Source organism: Ictalurus furcatus, chromosome 21 (genome assembly GCF_023375685.1).
Source record: "Ictalurus furcatus strain D&B chromosome 21, Billie_1.0, whole genome shotgun sequence".
Taxonomy (NCBI): domain Eukaryota; kingdom Metazoa; phylum Chordata; class Actinopteri; order Siluriformes; family Ictaluridae; genus Ictalurus; species Ictalurus furcatus.
Window position 1 is genome coordinate 13,233,836 of NC_071275.1, and position 22,418 is coordinate 13,256,253.

At 37.7% G+C, this 22,418-nt stretch overlaps 1 protein-coding gene across 3 annotated transcripts in view; it reads left to right on the plus strand.

Annotated features, from left to right (window-relative positions):
* Positions 1–22,418, plus strand: part of atp2b4 (ATPase plasma membrane Ca2+ transporting 4) — a 124,267-nt gene that overhangs the window by 64,477 nt on the left and 37,372 nt on the right. For 2 of the 3 annotated variants that reach the window (XM_053652658.1, XM_053652657.1), the window contains 8 exons: positions 1,966–2,163; positions 4,768–5,025; positions 9,707–9,832; positions 11,617–11,742; positions 13,449–13,484; positions 15,952–16,122; positions 16,689–16,903; positions 18,926–19,168. In XM_053652658.1, the coding sequence (XP_053508633.1) occupies positions 1,966–2,163; positions 4,768–5,025; positions 9,707–9,832; positions 11,617–11,742; positions 13,449–13,484; positions 15,952–16,122; positions 16,689–16,903; positions 18,926–19,168 (1,373 nt within the window). The remainder of the gene's footprint in view (positions 1–1,965; positions 2,164–4,767; positions 5,026–9,706; positions 9,833–11,616; positions 11,743–13,448; positions 13,485–15,951; positions 16,123–16,688; positions 16,904–18,925; positions 19,169–22,418) is intronic. The other variant, XM_053652659.1, reaches the window with a different exon arrangement.

The window sequence follows — 22,418 nt, forward strand, 5'->3', positions numbered from 1 at the left end:
TACATGTGCACAGACACCAAACATACCCACTAGCAATGGCGTGATTTAGATAGTGTTATGGATCAAATGAAAATAATATGTGCAGATAAAGATTTGTTTCCCCAAAGTTTGCCCAGCACTTCCTCTCTTAATGTTGTAAAGCTCTTTTGTGAACTTCAAATGCTGCATGTAATGGTAACTGATCTCAAATTTACAGCTATTTTATTTATTTTTCGGGAGATGATTATTGGTATTGGGTAACACAGTGGTACCGCGAGTAGCCTTGCCGCATTGCAGGGTTCTCCCCCACCTCACGGTTTGGCATGGTGAGTGTTCTGGGATGCTTTTCTCCTCACCATGCATGTAAAAAGTGATTATTTGAGTTACTATAGCTTTTCTGTCAGTTCAATCCAGCCTGGTCATTCTCCTCTGACCTCTCTCAATAACAAGGCTTTTCTGCCTACAAAACTGCTGCTCATTAGATCAGCAGTTTCTGAAATACTCAAACCATCATATCTGGCACCAACAACCATGCCACAGTCAAAGCCACGAAGATCACGTATGATTCCCTGTTCCGAAGTTTGATCTGAACATTAACTGAAACTCTTGACCTGTAGCTACATGATTTATGCACTCTGCTGATGCCACATGATTTGCTGATAATTGCATAAATGAGTAGGTGTACAGGTGGTAATGATATACCATGATAAAGAAGTCTGATTTCTTTAGCCAATTTTATTAATCTGAAAGCATATATCTTTATTATTTGTAAAAAACAAACAAACAAAAAAAGTAATGGATAAGGGACATCTTGTTAGAGAAGGCTCCAGCAGTGACCCTGACCAAATAATTTAATCCAGTGTGGAAAATTATGTTTAATGGCCTTTTCTTTGAAAATACGAAGTGGAATATAAAGTTGAAAGTGTGATGCCTGATAAATCAAAACCCTAATAGAGTGTTGTGCCGTGAATTCAATTTTATTTGTATAACTTTTTTAACAATGGACTATAGACTTACAACCATGTATATGAGAATATTCAGATGCATGTATGCATATAAACATCATATTTGGAATATGGCTGCAACTCTAATATAGACCTTAAATGGAATGTGTAGAAATACAAATGTGGATTTAGATCCTCAGTGAGCAAGAACAGCAGTGGAAAAACTCCCTGAGATGATGGATCATTCTGTGAATTTTCCTTCCAACACACATTTTCTTACACCTGTAGTCATTTCTCTCCGTGTGTCTTGACGTTATCAACAGAAACCGTGATTGAATGCAATATGAAATGAAATCCAGCTGCAGCTCCAGAGCATGATGCACCCACTTGGACTGTCTCTCTGGAACAGGGTGTGTTTGGGTTGGGCTTTACCTGCAACCTTTTTTGCTGTTAATGCATTATGTTCACTTGTGCTTACATCAACATAAATGGAAACTCCAGTGGATGTTGTCATTTGTGGTCTCTCAGTATTCTGCAAATTGAGGACGGAGTTTTCTTTGCACAACAAGGGCTAGGCTGTTGACCAAATACAGCTTCTCCTTTAAGGAAACACCGACTAATTTCCATCCATGCCAAATGGTTCACAGGGTTGACTAGAGTTCATTCACTCGATGATTGTCATTGACAATTCCACAATTTGGTGAATACATGTATCGTAACTGAAATTATTAAATTATTGACATTTCCACAGATTAAAAAAAAAAAAATTGCAAGGTTTATTCTGTTACTTGTGTCATAAGCTGAAATATTTTTCTTTTTAATATCTTTTTCAAAAATGGGTTGGAATATGTGTACTTTTGCCTGATAAGGACTATTATATGCCAGGAAAAAATTCCCATGAAATATTATATTACGCTCTGTCATAGTGCTGTGTTAATGGAAAATGATAGCCATTTTATTCCAAGCTTTTGTGCTGTTGGTGTATAATTAGCATTGTTTTGCACAAAGCATTCACAGCGTTCCATTTGTTGTTGATCTCCAGGCCTCTCTGGAAACCCGGCAGACTTGGAAAAGCGCCACACGGCCTTCGGACGAAACTTCATCCCTCCTAAAAAGCCCAAGACCTTCTTGCAGCTGGTGTGGGAGGCATTGCAGGACGTCACACTCATCATCTTGGAGATAGCTGCCATCATTTCTTTGGGCCTGTCCTTCTACCACCCACAAGGAGATGACAGTTCTGGTGAGAAAGACTGCAACATTTCAGACTTTTCAACATTTGCATTGTACTGAGCTTGGGGACAATTGGATTTGCATTTATTGATTTGGAGGAAGCTTTTATCCAAAGAGATAAAAGAGGCAGAATCCAATCCAAGCTGTTAAAAGAATCTGACCATAATATAAGAGCCTCTAAGTTTCCAGAAGTTTGAACACTAACAAATGTGAGGAAGGGCCACAACTACACATGAAATAAGTACTAATATTCCTGATTTCTGTGAACATTAGTCACAAAGTTGTCAGTCAAACAACCTTATCATAGAAATGAAAAGAAATAAGGGTCACCAATAACATTCACAAGTTAGAAATGAGTCTCTATTTATAAATATTTAATTATTTGGGTCTTTTAGGCATTTATTCTCAGACATTTAGCTACATTATACTCTACTGCCCCCGTTATTTATTTTGGTACTGCACCATGTGCCCCCATCACAGTATTAACGCTTCGAATGAACGCAGGATATGCGCATCGGCCATCTTGTGCATATGCGTAGTTAAAAGCAAGAATAAACCCAGCCTAACAAATCACTGCAGTATCCTGGGTCTAGTGTGATGATAAAAGTTTAAATTATTCAGTGCTGGTATAATAAATAAAGAGAATTATTTTGTCCATGCCTATACAAACTTGTTGCCACATCTCCTACAGCAGTGCTACATCAGTGTTTGACTTTTGAAAGGTAGGCAGTAGGTCAAATTTGAGTTTTATAAAGCAGTGTACTTTATGCCATCACGATCACTGTGCATTCACAAATATTGCAGTGTCTAAAACGCTTAATGCTGAATGAATTCATGCATGCATGTCCGGTGTGCATGCAGCAGTTCAAATATCTGAATATTATTTGAACAATGCCTTGAAACATTTTCCTGCCCATACCTACTACTGGTAACAATAGAACTAGGTGCTCATTTATTTATTTATTCATTCATTCATCTTTAGTAAGTGCTTTATCCTGTCAGAGCTGTGGTGGATCTGGAACCTATCCTGGGAACACTGGGTGTCAGATGGGAATACACCCTGGATGGGACTCCAAACTACTCCAACATTTGTAAAACAGATGGGGTGGAAAGCTGAACGCTGAAATGACCAAGCTAAATGCTAGATGGTAGACATTCAGATTTCCTAACTCTGATATATACTAACTACTATTTCCTGAAGGATTCACCATAAAGCTGGAACGTATTTCTGTATTCTAAGTAAGTTAGAAATTGTATACAAAACAGTTCAGTGTACTGAGGTTCACTAGTTTTAGCTTGTTGGTAACATGAAATTGATTTCAACCCTTGCAAATTTCCAGGAATTAGCATTATCATAGCAGGGTTTATCGGAGTAGGAGTTGAATACAGTTGATTCCAAGTAATGACTTCTTAGCATAAATAAACTCAGTCAGATATTTTTTTGCGATTTTTCTGACAGAGGGATTAACTTGGGACTGTAGCAAAGTATTCCGTTCCAGTAACAGCAATGGGACAAAACTTTAAATAGACTATATCAGTAGGGGTGAAATGCCATTTTTGAGACAGTAAAAGCATTATGTAAAATGAAAAAATATCAGGTGCAATAATAACTATATAACTAATAATAACTCATAAACCAAAGTGACACATGTCTTTAATATTTAAACAGTCAGATTTAACAGCCACACATATGAAAATGGACAATCTTAGTTTTCTCCAGAGGAATTTGGTGTCTTGAAAATATGTATTTGGGTTTTTTTTTCCTTGTTTTGTTTAGTCTTTTGCTACAATGTGCCCATGGCACTCATATCTGCACAATGTTCTATTGCAGCTTACTGCTTTTAGAGTTGTATTTTGTCACCACATTAGACACTTTTGGCCTCTCTTTTACACAAAAGGTTTGATGTAGCCAGTGCAGAGTTATGAGTTTCCCCATATGGTTCACAATGCAAGCGTGACCTTAAAATTATGTTGAGAAAATGAGGTCAGTGACGTTTAATCCAATGTGGTAAATAATTATTGTGGTCAGTGAGTTCCTTTCCCCTCAGAGAATATGCATAACGTACTGCTATGTACTTTTGAAGTCAGAGCATGAGATTTTTTCAACCTGTGTGTGTGCTTCCGGTGTGTGGCTAGGCCAGTTATGTTTTCCTGGTGGTCTGGAAATGTTATATATGTTTTTAAGGGCTTTGTAGTGGCTTTCAAGGATTATTTTTTTTTTTTTAATAGATGTCAGTTAACTTTAGCAACAAAAGTGCTTTAATTGAAGCCACCAAAAATTATAAGAAAATGTGTGTGCAGAATTTTGTTGAGGATTATTGAAAAGTCTTTTTGCCCAAATAGAGCTCACTTTTGTCTTTTCCAGTTTATTAGGTAACCTCATTGGCCATTTCATTAAGTACATACTAAGTTAGTTAGTGTGGCTTGTTTCTATGCACGTGCTGGCCTCCCCATGCTGTTCATTGACTGTTTAATGACTGAAATGATTTTACCTTTGTGTAATGCTTTTTTATGTGATTTTAAAAAAACAAGATTTAAGGAAATGTATCCATTACAGAGTCTGTATTCATTGTGATGTGGTATTTTGTTGTTGTTGCTGCTGTTTCTCTTCCAGCTTGTGGCCAGGCCGCTGGTGGTGTGGAGGATGAAGGTGAAGCCCAGGCGGGTTGGATTGAGGGCGCTGCTATCTTGTTTTCGGTGATCATTGTGGTGTTGGTGACTGCATTTAATGACTGGAGCAAAGAGAAGCAGTTCCGCGGGCTGCAGAGTCGTATCGAACAGGAGCAGAAGTTCACAGTCATCCGCAAGGGTCAAGTGATCCAGATCCCTGTGGCTGAGATCGTGGTGGGAGATATCGCGCAGATCAAATACGGTATGATGAGTTCACCAAGTACATGAGCTGATGTAAAGTGTTAAATGCAAGGGTTATAGGAAAATAATCAAGGATGGGATGGTGTGATGCGACCCAGCGCAAAGCAGAGGCTTACTGTTACCACCTCGAGGTTGATTTTTTTACAATAACAGCACACCATGGATTGTTTTATTCCTCTTATGCCACAATGTGACATTTGCAAATTTTAAAAATGTATTTGTCATTACAGAACATTGGCATGTCTTACTTTTTAGCGGTATATAGTTATTTTTTTTCTAATGGTGTGGAACGTCCACCAAGCCAGTTAGTGCCTGTTAGAAATTGTTGTAACACTTAATGCTCTGGTATACTTCATTTTTTACGCGTACGCATAGCCTTTCAAAATATACTCCATTTGACATGTACGTGTACACAGGCGGTCGTTGCATGCGCATTACGACAACTTGCACTTCCCCTCCTGGCCTAGAGTCAGTACAGAACAGTAAAGCAGGTCATTTCTTGTGAAGGACGACAACGAAGATTGCTTGGGCAGTCTCTCTCCACGATTAGCACCCATGTACAAATCCTTATACTTTTTAAGGCTAGACTTATACAAAAAATGTCTCTTACATTTATTCCATTTTTTCTTCAACTACCTTGACAATCAACGGCCCTGGGTCACTGGTGCCACCTTGTGGAATAACTAAATAGTGCAAAAGAATTAAATGCGCTTGTGCGACCTGCGCGTATAAAGTACGCACGGTTAGAAAAATCGGTACGCGTACAATACGCGCATACTCTGCTGATGATGGAATTTGCGGGATGCGTACTGTACGTAGTTCCTAGCGTACATGTAAAAAGTGAAGCATACTTTCTACTTTAGAGACACATTCTCTCACTCTTTTGTCTCTCTATCAAAGTTAATAAGACTTTTGTTTAAACACACACACACCCACACACCAAGTTACAGAGAAACCAGAAAGAGCATAGTTCTCCTGAAGACTCTCCAGTGGTTAATAACGTCCTGACTGTTATAAAATACTGACACAGAGACTTACATAAATATTAAATAAATGTCTTATACAGAAAGCTTCACCATATCAATTAAAAATTCATGAACATTGTCTGAACAATCTGAAAAGATGTGAGAATTCTTTGATTTTATTTTGTTTAAATTTTATTTATACATATTACTTCATATTTAAGGTCACTTCATAATGGAAAGTAAAAAGAAAGTTTGAAAGGTGGGAGGAAAAGGTGATAGTGTAGTTAATTCAAGTGGTTTTTATTGCCATTTCTCTATACATTGGAATGAAATGACATTTCTTCAGGACCATGGTGCAACACAGAACAGTACTCAAGACTACATAAAGTGCAAATACACAACAGTGTGCAAAACAATAAATACATAGAATAAAATAATAAATACACAGGACAATAAATACACAGATCATGTTCTGTAAACTGTAAAACTGTAGTGGGGGAGGCTTTGTGTGTGAGCTGAGTGTGGTAATACGCTGACACTTTATGTGATACAATGGGAGGACATGTGCAGTGCTTAAATATAAGGTAGCAGCGAGTACATGGCATAACTTTAGAAGAGACAGACAGCTGGGGTTGAAGTGCGGCTACAATGTGTTCCTAATTGTAATCATACATTCAGATGTACTATTACGTTTATGTATTTGGCAGACGTGGTCATATAAACAGATTTATAAATGAGGCAGAATACATTACAGGCTACACATAATGCCAGACAGGGGTAGTCCTGGGACTTGAACTCACAACCTTCTGGTCATTGAGCTACCTGCTCTGTAATAGGTTATACAGGTGCATCTCAAAAAATTTGAATATCGTGGAAAAGTTAATTTTTTCGCATAATTTAATTCAAAAAGTGGAAATTTCATATCTTCTAGATTCATTACACATAAAGTGAAATATTTCAAACCTTTTTTTGTCATGAAAATAAAAAATATTAGAATAAAGAATTTATAATACAAAAATGTTGACCTGAGAAGAGCTCTAATCAGCTAATTAACTCAAAACACTGGCAAAGGTTTCCTGAGGCTTTAATCTCTCAGTCTGGTTCAGCACACACAACCACAATCATGGGGAAGATGAAAGTAAATTTTGCATTTCATTTGGAAATCAATGTCCCAGAGTCTGGAGGAAGAGTGAAGAGGCACAGAATCCAAGTTGCTTGAAGTCCAGTGTGAAATTTTCCACAGTGAGTGATGATTTGAGGTCCCATGTCATCTGCTGGTGTTGGTCCACTGCGTTTTGTAAAGTCGACAGTCAATGCATCCGTCTACCAAGAGATTTTAGAGCACTTCATGCTTTATACTTCGTCTACAGACAAGCTTTATTTAGATGCTGATTTCCTTTTCCAGCAGGATTTGCACCTGCCCACAGGGCCAAAACTACTAGTAACTGGTTTGCTGACCATGGTATTACTGTGCTTGACTGGCCAGCCAACTCGCATGACCTGAACCCCATAGAGAATCTATGAGAGAGACACCAGACAAGCTGAAGGCTGCTATCAAAGCAGTCTGGGCTTCTATAACACCTCAGCAGTGCCACAGCCTATTTGCCTCCATGCCACACTGCGATGATGCAGTAATTCATGCAAAAGGAGCCCTGACCAAGATTAAAACAAACAAAAAAAAGCCTTGAAATATTTCACTTTGTTTAATGAATCTAGAATATATGAAAGTTCCACTTTTTGAATTTATGGAAATGACATCTTGGAAATTACGGGGGAAAAAATGCACTTTTCCACAATATTCAATTTTTTTTTAGATCTACCTGTGTAGCAGCTGTGAAAGTGGTGTTAGGAAGTAGCATTCCCTCTTTATCTACATGAGCAGTATAACATTTCTAAATCACACTTGGTTCAGAGTCATATGCATCTCTTCATTACTCTAGTTTATTGCTATCTTAGAAATAAGCTTTAGGCTGTATAGCGGCAATAGTAACAGATTATATATGCCTGGAGGTCCAAGGATCTTGTTTCAGCCCTAGCGTGGTTATGACTCATGCTAGCAGCCATAAGTGAGTCACAAGAGATCCACAGGAGAGCTCCGTCTCCATGGTGGCCAGACGTAAGCAGCCTCGCTCTCAGTGCATCTCTGTCAATCTAATATGCTCTTGATAGTCTCACTCTCTTTCCTCCTTCTTTCTCTTAATGGCTTGTGTTTCCTGAATCTCTTTATATGTTTGAGATTTGCTCCCACGTTTTTCTACCTTCACACTCATTCTTTAACTATTATGTTGCTTGATTCAGTATAGCCCATAATGTAATGTACATGAAAAAATAAACATATACAGCAGAGAGTGTGTGTGTGTGTGTGTGTGTATGTGTATATATGTATGTATGTGTGTGTGTGTGTGTGTGTGTGTGTGTGTGTGTGTGTGTGTGTGTGTGTGTGTGTATATATATATATATATATTACTCCCATGGAAATTGTTGGCTTGTTTGACATATTTGGACAAGCAAACGTGATAATTTTTTAAACAGTGTCTATTAATGAATTTGATATACTTGAACAAAACCACAAGGAACATTAGCTTTTTCAGTCATTTATTCAACAGAAATGTCAGTAGATGTGATATTCTTCTGTGGAAAAAGTAAGTACACCCTTGGCCTCAGGAGCTAGTACTGCCCCCTTTAGCAGAAATTACTTCATGTAGGCGTTTTGCATACTTGTCCACCAGGCTTTCTGGAATTTTTGACCACTCTTCCATGCAATATACTTTCAGTTGTAAGACATTTGAGGGTTTTCTAGCATGTACTGCCCGTTTCCAATCACTAAACAACATATCAATGGGATTAAAATCCAGGCCTTGTCTAGGCCATTCCATAACCCTTTCTTCTGTTTGAGCCATTCCTTAGTGGATTTGCTAGTGTGCTTAGGATCATTATCCTGTTGAAAGGGTCCACTTTTGGTTCAACTTCTACTCTTGTCTGGTCCCTGAGGCAGCAAAGCAACGCCAAACCATAACATTTCCACCACAGTGCTTCACAGTTGGTATGAGGTGCTTCTCCTGAAAAGCTGTCTTTGTTCTGTGCCAAACATGTCTGCCATCACTGTGGCCAAACAACTCTATCTTTGATTTGTCTGTCCAGAGCACATTATTCCAAAAGGCCTGTTCTTTGCCTATATGCTCATTGGCAAACTGTAGTCGTGCAAAGGCTTTTTCCTGGCACGTCTCCCATGCAGGTCAATTTTGTGCAATCCCTTTCTGATTGTAGAAGCATGCACTTTGACAACAATAGTTGCAAGACTTACTAGCAGATCCTGTGATTAAATTTTGGGGTTCTTGGAGACTTCTTTTTGCATCAGATGGTCTGCTATTCAGCTGAATTAACTGTGACTGCCAAAATGGCAGTTGTCTGAAATCTGCACCATTTGCAGGTTATTTTCCTTACAGTGGAGTGATGCATTTCAAATAATTTGGAGATCTTTTTAAATCCCTTGCCAGACATTTGTTCATATGAGAGATAGATAGATAGATAGATAGATAGATAGATAGAAATAGATATGAGGATTTCAAAGCAGAAAAAAATCTAGATATTTTTGATATTTTAAAATCTTCCCATTTTGTAGCTAGAAAATTAAAGAATTTATTTGCATAGGTCAGTTGAACATTCATTGCTCAACCATAAAGAAAACACATGGCTCATCATTCACTGTGTTCTCAGGTGACCTCCTTCCTGCAGATGGGATACTGATCCAAGGCAATGACCTGAAGATTGATGAGAGCTCCCTGACCGGGGAGTCAGATCAAGTAAAGAAGTCTCTTGAGAAAGACCCAATGCTGTTGTCTGGTGAGTACCTGTTAGTTTAGTACTTTTAAGTCTACATTAGGGATGGAACAGTATGAAATATTTATAGTGCAATAATTATCCAAACCAATATTCTAGTTTCTGGTATGTCACAGTATCTGCTTTAAACTCCACAATTTCATATAGCATTTCTTAAAAAAAACCCACATCTAACACTACAGTGGCATTGCAAATACTAAATTATTGAATTGTGGAAAATACTTAAATATATTTTTAATGTACTTCGTAAAAAATGTATGGAGAAAAAAAAGTATGATTTTGTTAATGAAACAATCTACAATCCCTAATGAATCCTTCATGAATCCATGGAAATTACTGCAAATCATGAAGATGACATTTAATGAGATAAAAGACCTAAAAATGATGAATAGGCTGGGTTAACCAAGCATGTTGCTAATCTGCATTTTAATGAAATACAGAGCACGATTCCACAGTTTTGGGGTGATATAAGAAAGCGTCTTTGACCACTTGAGCTGGTCAAACCTGCTTCAACAGAGTGAAGTGCCAGGGATGGTCTATTCAAAGTGAATACTGTTGCAATCAAAATTATTCGACCCCCATTGCAAATCAGGTTTATTGTCAGAATTTACAGACTTTCAGCTGTTTGCAATGAACAAAAAAAAAAAATTGAAATAGTTCAACACAACGAATGCTTCGAGTGGTTTCGCCAAATTCAACTGAAAATTATTTCTCCATTTTCAAAATTATTCAACCCCCTGAATAGAATCAAATATAAAGTATCAAAATATTGATATTTTTATAGATTTAAAGTATCAAATATCTTAACCAGGACTTTGTAGTCAATGTCCAACTGCAGCAGACGTATACCTAACATCAGTATTTTTTTAAAAACAGAGTGTAGGTGAAAGAAATTTCTATTCATCCAAACTGTTATGTCTTCAGTAAGGTCTTCCATTATATGTAGCTGTGATGCTGGAATAGTACAGATCTAGGAGAACTTGTAAGTATAATTGGATATAAAGGGAGAATAATGGGGGCCTAAAATAGAACCTTGTGGGACACCGTATTCCACCACTTTGGGTTCTGATGAATCTCTATTTTTCAAGTAAGAACTGGACTGTGTAGCCTAACCATGCTTCCAAGCATGTCTACTAAAATATAATGGCCAATATTGGTTCAACAGAAATGTTTGTACAGTCCAAGGCAACAATTTGTCATTGACTACTTTAGCCAATGCTGATTCTGTATCCTGATGCTTTATGTGCTAGTTATGTCTATTTAAATTTAAAAAAAAAAAAAAAAAAAAAAAAAGATCTTCTGTACAGTTGAATACATTGAAAGATGTGTTGGAAAATTTGGAGACATAATTCAAACTGAATAACCACTGTAATCATTGATAATCCAGCTATCTGGTATACCCCAGAAAAGGATGTTATCTTTTGAGTCCGGTTGCTTTAAAGGTTTCTTCCTCATGCCTTCTCAGGGTGGTTTTTTTTTTTTTTTTTTGCCACTGTCACCTCTGACTTGTTCGTTATGGATGTAAATTTACATCCAGACTTCTATAATGATGCTTTTTCACAGTGTTTATTATTGAAAGTGATGTACAATTTTGAATTGAATAAGCCCACCCCTAGTTTACATATCGCAGTAGACTCATGGGCATAGATTATAGCTAGTTTATAACACTCGAATCTACTGTGTATGCTTGTATTTTTGACCATTGAAGCTGACCATAGTTTCTTCAGGTCTTCACACAGTCTACTAATTTTAAGATTTGATGTACTCTTAACCTTGACCTTCTTCAGGAACTCATGTCATGGAGGGATCTGGGAGGATGGTTGTTACTGCCATTGGCTTGAACTCCCAGACCGGAATCATTTTCACTCTGCTTGGAGCTGGTGATGAAGTGGAGGAGAAGAAGGTCAAGAAAGGTAAGTCGGCACATAGTTCATTATCTTTGTATTAGTAGAAATCAGCCAAATCACCCCAACTTTCCCTTCAAATACCCATGGGCAATAGCCTTCTCATCTTAAACCCTCAGAGGTAAGAGGCATTTGAGTGATATATCATTCAGTTTACTTTTTGCCCATCCGAGAACTCATTGTACTAACCTACTACTAGGATCAAGCATCACAAGAGATGCTTGAAGAAAAGATCAAGACGAAGAATGTGTCAGTGGAGATCAGTAACTCCCCACGTTGGTTTAATTCACATTAAACTAATCCCTTATCTTGAATTTTTTTGTTGTTGTTGATGTTGTTTGTTTTCGTCATTTCTTTTTTTGTGTACGTTTATTTAACTTAACTGGTTTTCTTGGTCAGATTTACATTCCTCATCTTTGCTGGGCCGAACGTGTCATTTCTAAGGCAATGTGCTTGGGAAGCCAGTTGTTCCAAAATGTACTGTTTAATCAGACCAGAACAGAACACACTTGTTGATTCCTGAAGAAATGAATGTAGATGTAGAAATACAGTCACATATCCATTTAACTGATATTTCAAATCCTTGCTCAGCTACACCTACAGTCAGCACAGCGCACACACGCACTGTCCGAACACACAGATGCAACCAACTGCTGGCATCACTCCATGCCCTCTGGATTTGATTTCCACTGGGTGTATGGGTTTTGACTCCCAAGTTTGGCTCTATATTGTCCTACTTTAAATGTAAATCCAGTGTTAAATAGGGCTTTTGTTTAGAGTTTCCAACATTCAGTTTATGCCATGTTTGTTTTTTGTACCAGTGTAACTTCAGCTTAGTGTCAAGTTAGAAACATATTGAGACATATGCAGAGGTGCCAACATCTGAGGTTTAGCTGTAACCTCTTGCTACGCTGATATAGGAGACACCTGAAAGCTACACTTTTCTGCTTTTTACATTCAGTAATCAGAACAATCACAACTAAAATTAACTTGGCAGAAATTCACTTAAAGTATAAAGACAGGGAACATAAAAACAAGCATTTACCTCTGGTAGTGGTTATTTTGCGTCACGCTGACTTTATCCAGGTGAAATTCCTTAACATTGCTTTTAAAAATTGCTGTCATGTCCACTGATATATGCTAGGGTTTTGTGGTAAAATTCCCCCCGACCATGACTGCTAGGAGTTTCTTGTTAGCAATGTTGGCACCTTTTGCATATGGAAAAAAAATCCATTAAATCATTTAAAAAACAGCTCTCTCAAGTCCCATCTTTATCACATCAAATATTGCACTGATGGAATGATGTATTGTAGCAAGATGTCCCTGAAGTATTGCTCAGTTTGAACACCTTGACAGTTTTGTCAGCTTCATACATTTTTATCCCATTCAGCATTAGCAATTATACATTTCCTCTCAACAGTAATGGCCTGATTACTGACTGATGTATCCAGAGCAAGACATCAGTGGCAGTTAAACTTACAGTCCAGTAAATAAACAGAGGCAATACATTTTATACATTCTATAATCAAAAATGAAAAGCATTGACTGTTTCTTGAGATGACACATTTTAGCCCACACTCACACGTGTGAAGTTGTATTAATTTATTTATATCCTGTTTTTGAATCCTTGTTTTCTTTTTGATTTATGTCTGGTTCATTTACTTTAATCCATGTTATATATCAGTCCTCCGCCCTCTCTCTCTCGTTCTGAACAGGTAAAAAACAAGGAGCCCCTGAAAATCGCAACAAAGGTAACCCCCCCCCCCCCCCCCCTTCCCTTCCCATTCAGCGACAAGTCTTGGAGTCTCGTGTTAATCTCACTCACTCACTCACCTCTCTCTCTCTCTCTCTCTCTTTCTCTCTCTCTCTCTCTCTCTTGCTTTCTCTCACGCTGTTGCTTTGACTCTCTTCCTGCTGAACCTATGGGAGCTTCTTCCCGTCTTGCTTTACCTGTGAAAGAGTGCAACTCTCATCTGCTGCAGAGCTGAGCCTTATCCTATACTACACCTTAACCACTAAATTAGCCCCAGCATCACAAATATTTCAATATCAACGCATTTAACGTGATTCAGAGTTGACTTTTCTATTGAAGGCCTATTTTCTGACAGAAATATCCATGTGAAAGTACCCATGTCATTGGAAAATGATGAGTGAGAAAAGACACTCTTGCTCTTTTGTTTTAGGTGCTAACAATGAAGCCTGACCATGATCTCATATGGTTTAGATTGTGAGATTGTATTCCCCCCTGATGTCAGCATGTTAAAGAACCACTAACTACTTACAGGAATAACAAAAATACAGCATCAACCAAGCAATATTCACCAAATGTGCTTCAGGATGGAGTTTTTCTTTAAGCGTACAGCAGACATATGATGTGTGCACAGCTGCTTTTAGCTCAGGTGTGTGGAGTGTGTGTCAAGGATTATTCAGTGTTAATGGGTGTATACACCGTGCACAGGCTCTGCCACACCCTGCCTGCAGTTGTGGACAGAGCATCTGCTTCAGGACCCACATGGCAGAGAATCAGACAAGCTGTATAGAGTTATTCCTCTCATAGTTCTTAGGCTTGCATTCTTGTGCAGTTTTTTTTTTATTTAAGTTAGTGTTAAGACTGCATTCATTGTATATCCTGAATCAAAGCTCTGGGGTTGGCCGAGTGCGAGTTGCACCCTTTGCCAAATTGGTGGGCTGTAATTCGTTCTTTTTTTCCCCATCTATTTCTTGTATTTTTTTTTTTCTTTTTTTTTCTTTTTTTTTTTGTGTCTCTCACTGTTGCCTCCTTCCAGGGTGTGCTCAGGAACCCATGCTGTCTCGTAACACTGTATTCCACAGTCACTGTGTGATTACTCTCTCTCTCTCTCTCTCTCTCTCTCTCTCTCTCTCTCTCTCTCTTTCTCTCTCTCTCTCTCTCTCTCTCTCTCTCTCTCTTTTCCCCCTTTCTCTGCATCAAAAAAGAATAAAACAATCTCCAGATTTTCAGCTGCTTCTTCCTCTTGGTTGTCATTTTGTGCTTATTGTATATCTGTTTTTTTTTGTTTGTTTTTTCCCCTGATTTAATTTTTATTTCTTTATTTTTTTGTTGTTATTTATTGAGTCTGGATTTTGTCAAGTCTGTAACACACTCGCCCCCTTCCCTCCTCGTCATGCGTCCTGTCAGTCCCGTCAGTCTCAGCCTTCAGGGTGCCTTGTATTACTTTTAAGTGCCTTGTTTTACTTGGGGACTCATTAATTTTCCTATGATGCCATTTCAGTATTTGAAATGACGTTCCAGGATAATTGTACACTGTACTGGGGCTGTGGGTTATCCAACAGTCCTCACGGCAGAGATAGGCAGGAAATTGGTGGGCGGGATCAATGTTTGACCATAGCAAAAAGCCTGAATTGGATCTTGGATCCCATTATGCTTCTATTCTGGTCATACGTCCAGTAATGTAATAGGTCTGTCTGAGGAATAATTGAATTATGCCAGTTGAACTCTCAAGATACAGCGATAAGTGTTCTTGTGAAAGGGGTTTTACCCTGATCATATCTGTCTTTTGTTCAGTGCCTGGTCCCCAATATCAGTCTAGAAAATTAATAATTCGGTTAGGTTAAATGAAGCAGCACTGAGTCACCAAATAGTGTAAGAGTAGAATTGTGGAAAGTCATTCCACAGTGAATAGATAAGATGTTAAAAACACCATCTCCTGAGCAGACTAAAATGTAAAATGAAGTTAGACTTCAGTTAAAATGTGCCCATTTTCAAAAGTTCTCACTCAGATAACTATTTGAGTTTCATAGAATGTGTACAGATTTGAAAGTCTAAATACTGTGTATGTATATTCCGTATGCTTGGTCTGCAAAGATAGTCTCACAGGCCATATCATTGATCAGTAGTGTTATAAATACAACACAGCATTAATAGGAATGTTTAGTATTGAGCTTTGCATTTATGACTTTACCTTTCTTTAATATTATATTCATGTATGAAAGTAACTTGGTTTAATAACAGCTTGTTCTAAGCCAGATCTGAGTCATTCCATTAATATCCACTAATGTAAAAAAAACAAAACAAATGAAAGTGTTTCTGGCTCTCTTTGACTTCCAGCCATCACTGAACTGCCTACTCTTTCCCTCTGCCCTCCATCCCTTCTCCTTTATCTGTTTTTTTTTGTTGTTGTTGTTGTTTTTGTTTTGTTTTGCATGCTTTTCCTTCATTCCCATTTCTTTCTCCTCCAGCCAAGACCCAGGATGGTGTTGCTCTGGAGATCCAACCTCTGAAGAGTGAGGAGGGAGCTGAATGCGAGGAGAAAGAGGAGAAAGAAGTGAAGAAGGTCAATGTCACCAAGAAGGAGAAGTCTGTACTGCAGGGCAAGCTGACCAGATTGGCTGTGCAGATTGGAAAAGCAGGTCCGGGAATTTAAACCAAACTGATTTGTAATCAATCTAATGCAATTATGTTATTCAGAAATGTTCCAGGTGGATTTTTGCTGAGGTAAATTAACAGTGTGGATAGAAGTGGCCGTTCATCAGAGTAGAATTACATTTAACATAATAATCGCTTCCCAGCATGACACGATTTGGCCAAAATTAAAGCTCTTCTGCTATTTTGTACTACACAGAATATTTATATTAATTAGTTCCTGGGAGGTTTGACATGAACCGACTGCTTGTTTGCATTATCATGAACACACAAACTCAGTAAATGAGTTCATTTATCATACTCTCTCCTGGTTCAGTGCATTTATTTAACTTGCTGTGTAAAGAAACAGTGTCAACGAGCATGAGAACAGACCCATGCTTGTGGGCCATGCTCCACATAATTCTCACTTTCTACAGCATGTCTTAATAAAATCAGATTCAGATGGTGCACAGCTGTTAATATTGAGGCTTATAAGAAGTCAGTGAACACATTTTCCTGCTCATTCCCTTCTTCTAGGGCTGTACTGTCCTTTAACTGGTTTTCTTGTCTGCAGGTCTCATCATGTCTTCCGTGACAGTCATCATCCTCATCTTATACTTTGTGATCGATACATTCGGGGTGCAGGGGCGAGAGTGGAAAGCCGAGTGCACACCCATCTACATTCAATACTTTGTCAAGTTCTTCATCATTGGCGTGACTGTCCTGGTAGTCGCTGTTCCTGAAGGGCTTCCACTTGCTGTAACCATTTCACTCGCCTACTCAGTCAAGGTGGGCCAAATAAAAGTTATGCATAGATATCATTTTGGGGTTTTTTTTCTTCCCAGAATTCTTCCACTCATAATGAATTATGGGGACCACTAACAGTCAACAAATTCCTTTTGCACTCACATTTAGGTGTTGGAGCCTAATAGTGTGTTCAGGTCACATGAGCCTAATTTATCGAAGGTTTAGTAAATGTTTTTGTAGGCCGATCTGATTGAAAGAACAGTTGTCTTCGTATTCACATGCCAATGTCATCCATTAAAATGCAACACATGACAAAGAAAGATACTAAACTGTGTAAGAGTGCCTCCTAAGCATGGAGTGTGCAAAATCTTCCAGTAATGCAGCCCAGACATTGCAGTGCGTCGGCTAACACAGACACACACTAACTCAACTCTTTCTTTTATACTCCGACACATTTCTTTTATCCTAATTACTCTTATTTGGGTTGGTTTTTTTTTTTTTTTTTTTTTTGGATTTAGTTTCATAAAATGAGTTTCACAAATTTTCATTAAACTCCTGTGTGTATTTGACAGAGTAATCCAGATATAAAATTCCAGTAACTCACCAATTATATGATTTGAAGCATATCAGTCACAGTCTCATATATAAATTTACACAAATTCAGGGGCTCTCATAGGATACGTAACTAATCGGATTTTCATGGATAAAATATTGTTTGTGTTAATGCTCCTGCAAGCGATTTTAAATTAGTTCCTATCGGCTTGACTAAATTAGTTCCTATCAGCTTGATAAATCCTGCCCACTTTCAGTGGGACAAAATGTGGAAAGGTCCATCTCGCTATTAGAGTGATTAGGGGTAGAATGTCTGGATTTGGCTTAATGCATGATTCTCAGACATTTCCTGCATAATAAATAGTGTCATGTAACTTTCTATTTGACTTGAAGGTTGCATAAGGTTTCCATAGAAGTGACTCATTTCCTAGTCCAAGGACATGATCAGCTCTGTAGAATATCTTAGCCTTCCTATTTTAATTACCCCAATTCTGACATGACATAAACATGACATAAAGCATGTGCTGTGGTGGTGTGACATTTGCAAGAACAGTAAAAGAAAAGGGCTATATTTGTATAAAACTTTATTTCAAAACTACTAGGTTCAGTTGCTTAACAACTATATATTTAAAGCAGAAATTCAAAATATATACATATGAATCAAATTTGGATAATTTATTAATTTATTAGCATGGAAGCAGTAATTTAGCCACGGCCATTGTAAACTACTCTTACAGTAGTTCTAATGTGGATGCTGCTGGTGTAGCAGCTTTGTTTTTTCCCCAGGACATTCTAAAAATTTTGCCCTCTCAAAGCAACTGTCTATGACACTGTAAAACTCGGCTGTAAATCAGGTTTAAGGCTGAACAAAAACCCAACAACTGTTATGAGTCAGGTGGGCAGTCATTCTCCAGGTTCTCTAAATAATTAATCATCTGCAATGAGCACATGAAATCTGAGACACATCAGAAAAACAGGAAAAGAGGGAAATGACCGCTGCTCATCCAAACCTAAACGCAGTTAACAATTTCATTTAAGCTTGGTTTAATTTTATTTGGAATAGTAATGCATTCTGTAATAATATGAATCTGTGTTGTTTTTGGAACTTTTTATTATAATATTTCTGTAAGAAAAGTGGAGAGTAAATTCCAAAATATCTGAACAATATAAAATAAAAAACAGAAAATAAGGGAAATAAAGTGGATTCCAGAGGACCCAACTGCTGTCTGAATATTTTCTGTAGGATTTAACAAAATCCTGTAAACCAAACATATTGATATCATACAATGTAATGTGCATTAACTTCAGAAAATGTGGATATCTAGTTGGCTAGCTACTGATTTAAACTGTATGTGGTATAAACACACTTGTAAAATAAGCAGAGCTCTTAACCATATGAAGCGTGTTTCTTGACTAACTCATTGACACACTTGTAACATGGAATTGAACTTGCTGCCAAGGGCCATCACTCTGCTCAAATTGTGTCATGCTCTGTTTTTTTCCCCTCAACAGAAAATGATGAAAGACAACAACCTGGTGAGGCACCTGGATGCCTGCGAGACCATGGGCAATGCCACAGCCATCTGTTCTGACAAGACCGGCACACTTACCATGAACCGCATGACCGTGGTGCAGGCCTACATAGGTGACACGCACTACAAGAAGGTTCCAGAGCCTGAGGCTATCAAACCTGAGACTCTGGAGCTCATGGTTAACAGCATCTCCATCAACTCAGCCTACACCACCAAGATCCTGGTGAGAAAACTAGTTTTTAAAATGTCCTTGTTTTATTGTAGACTTTCGTGCTTTCAGATAATCTGTTTGATCTAATCTAGAGATCACAGTTTTGACTCTCAAATCATTGACGCTCCAATTCCGTAAGGAATAAAATGTATATTTGTAAACGTATTTACATTGCATCAGACCAGCCTCGTTACTGTAGCAGACAGTGGTAACTACAGTACATTTTCCTCGTGGTTATTTGTGAATGATTGCCCGTCTGCATTTTGAATGACCAAATAACCAAATTGGTGGCACATTTGTATGCCAATGTCCGATATTATGAGCAAAAACAACTGTGATCAAGTCTGTAAAGAATAAAACACAAAAGGATGTGCTGTTATAAGAAAAGAAGTTGCTATTACCAAGTCAAAGTTACTTATGTTCCAACAGCTTGTACCTCTTATGTTTCATTTCTCTTATACCATGACAATTTGCTTTACTTTTTATTTATTTATTTATTAATGAACATGTCATCTTTTTAACAGTTTAAACTGTTATAGGTATCTTAAGCTATAGTGGGCACAAGCTCATTGCAACTGGACAGTTGAAGACAGGAAAAAGACCAGGAAACAGTTTTCCAATCTTCAGCAGTCCAGTTTCTGAGAGTCTGTGCCCACTGTAGCTTCAGATTCCTGTTTTTTGTGTTGACACGAGTAGAATCCGACATGTTCTGCTGTTGTAGCTCATCCTCTTCAAAGTTTGGTTTGTATGCTTTTCTGCTCAACATGGTTGTAAAGAGTGCTTATTTGAGACACAGTAGTTTTCCTGTCAGCTCGAACCAGTCTGGCCATTCTCCTTTGACCTCTCTAAACAATGTGTTTCTGCCTGCAAAACCGCCACCCGCTGAATGTTTTTTTTTTTTTTTTTTTTTTTTTCTCCACACCTTTCTGTTTGAGCAGGTGTACAGGTGTTCCTAATAAAATCGATAGTGAGTGTAGTTACATTCAGTATTGTGGAATGTCCAGGAAACATGTTAGTTCCTGTTACCACTTACATTGTAGCATCTATAAACCTCACCTGTCTTCCTGAAGTTAATAAGATGCAGCTTGCCATGTTGAAGAGACACTAGAAAGTCCTCTAACCTGTACAAAGGGCTGACACGAAGACATCTCCTTCCAGAAAACTTCACCAAATGACACAATGTTTTACTTTGTTACTAGAACTATTTTTAATCTTTTTCTTATAAGCGTTAAATTATTGTGAAGCAACTGCTGTACAAGTCCCTGTAAATGAATTGTTACTATTAAAACCAGTATTAGAATGAACATATCAATATAAACCTGTGATTTGATTTACAGAGCTGTTGTATAGAAAATTATCTTAACTTCTGACAAATTCTGAGTCCAGAATTCAACAATGCTCTGTTATTTAAAAAAAAAAAAAAAAAAAAAAAAAAAAGTCTCCTCATAGTTTAAAGGAAACTCTCACCACAGGACCCTAGCAGTATTAATGGCTGGTTAAATAATTAGTCATGGCAATGTTTCTGACGAGGATAATAAGCCACTCGTGGGTGAAAATCGCTCTTGATAAACACTCTCTGTGCACAGTGAGTTAAGAGTGAGGCAGTGAGTGCAGCCGTGACTTACCCCATATATGTGCTTTCTTTGTTTAGTAATTGGAAATTTATTGTTCAGAACATATTAAATATTTGCTAATTAGTTTGTGTTAGAATTTACTTAGCCTTTGTTTCTCTCCTTTTCTTTCTGAAGATAATTGAGGTCAGTCGCATGAAATAATGCAAATACAAATGCAGTTATGCAGAATGTAGACTTTTCATGCATCAAATTACACTGAGAAACAAATCACATATGATTTTAATCATAATGCATTTTTTTGTGTAGCTCTTAACGTTTAGATTTTTTTTCTTCCCGTTTATATCCTTGAGGAGCTTTACTCGGTTCAGTTGCACAAATTTTATCCTTTTTAAACTTGCTCTCCTTCTTTGGCTAGAGAGCTGTAAAAATGTAGCATGTTTATGGGTTAACCTTGAAGAGGGTCAGCTCGTGAAGTGTTTTTGGCAATATGTCAGCTTTTAACGTCTTAATGAGAACTGTGGCCTTGAGGAAGACACTTGAGTGAATGTTTTCAGTTCATGCCAACTTTTTGCCACTACTTTCTTGTGCTCTGTGTAACTAATTGATTCCTTCGTCCTTTTGTCCTTTTCATCAGCTTGAGAGCAGCCATGACTTACTCACCCCATTTTTATGTTTTCACTTTCCTTTGACCACTTAGCCAAACTTATGAGTTTTTGTGTGTGGTCAGTGTAAACATTTGCAGTTACCTGCAACATATGAATAGACTTCTGTGGTCATGTATATGTACTTAATACTGATCTTGTTCATACAAGAGTTGAAACATGGCACATGTATGAATTTGTAGCCTGGACTCCATAGCAAATTTCATGTATGAGCAACTGGAAAACAAAAGATAAAAAGCCTTACTCTTCACCAAACAAGTTTTCATTTGGCATGTATCTAACTCACTCCATGACTCATCTCGATACTGTAACTGTAGCACAAGCTAATCTTTTCTTATCCCACCACCTGCTGCACTACACACATCAACTGAGATGCAAGGAGAGAGAATCAGGAGACCAGTTTTTATTAGAGGTAAATAACATGCATGGGTGACAGATGACTTTTCACAAACAGGAGCATGAAGGTATGTGGAAACACTGACCAAGAAAAATAGTTTGTCACATCGTTAAAGGTGCTAGCCAGACAGATTGATATCTTTTATGTGCAATGTAGAAATGGAACGCATCTCGTACTGTTTTTTATGCATTCACCTTTTGTTGCAAACACAATGTGCTACATCAGAAATGTTGTTAGAAGAGTATAATCATATACTTGTTTGTTACTCTTAGTCAGTATTAATTGAGTTATCTATCTCACCATATGTTCGAAATGATATCTTTATTTTATTTATTTAAACTTTTTATCCTAATCAGTTTAGGTTTCCAGGCAATCAAGACATAGGAGTGGGCAAGTACACTGGAACCTTTACTCGCCTGTGGGGATAGTTGATGAATATATGATTTCTCCTCTTCACTTTATTGTCAGTGATCGAGGAAGTCATTTTGCCTGCTGAGTCACACTGCTGTCTTCTGATTATATTTTAGAAAAAAAATACCCAATGACATTAACTCTTTAAATTACCAGGACCTTGTTGGTGAGTCCAGAATTTTACTGTAGTTTTAGCATAAATCATAATAGTTAAGCAA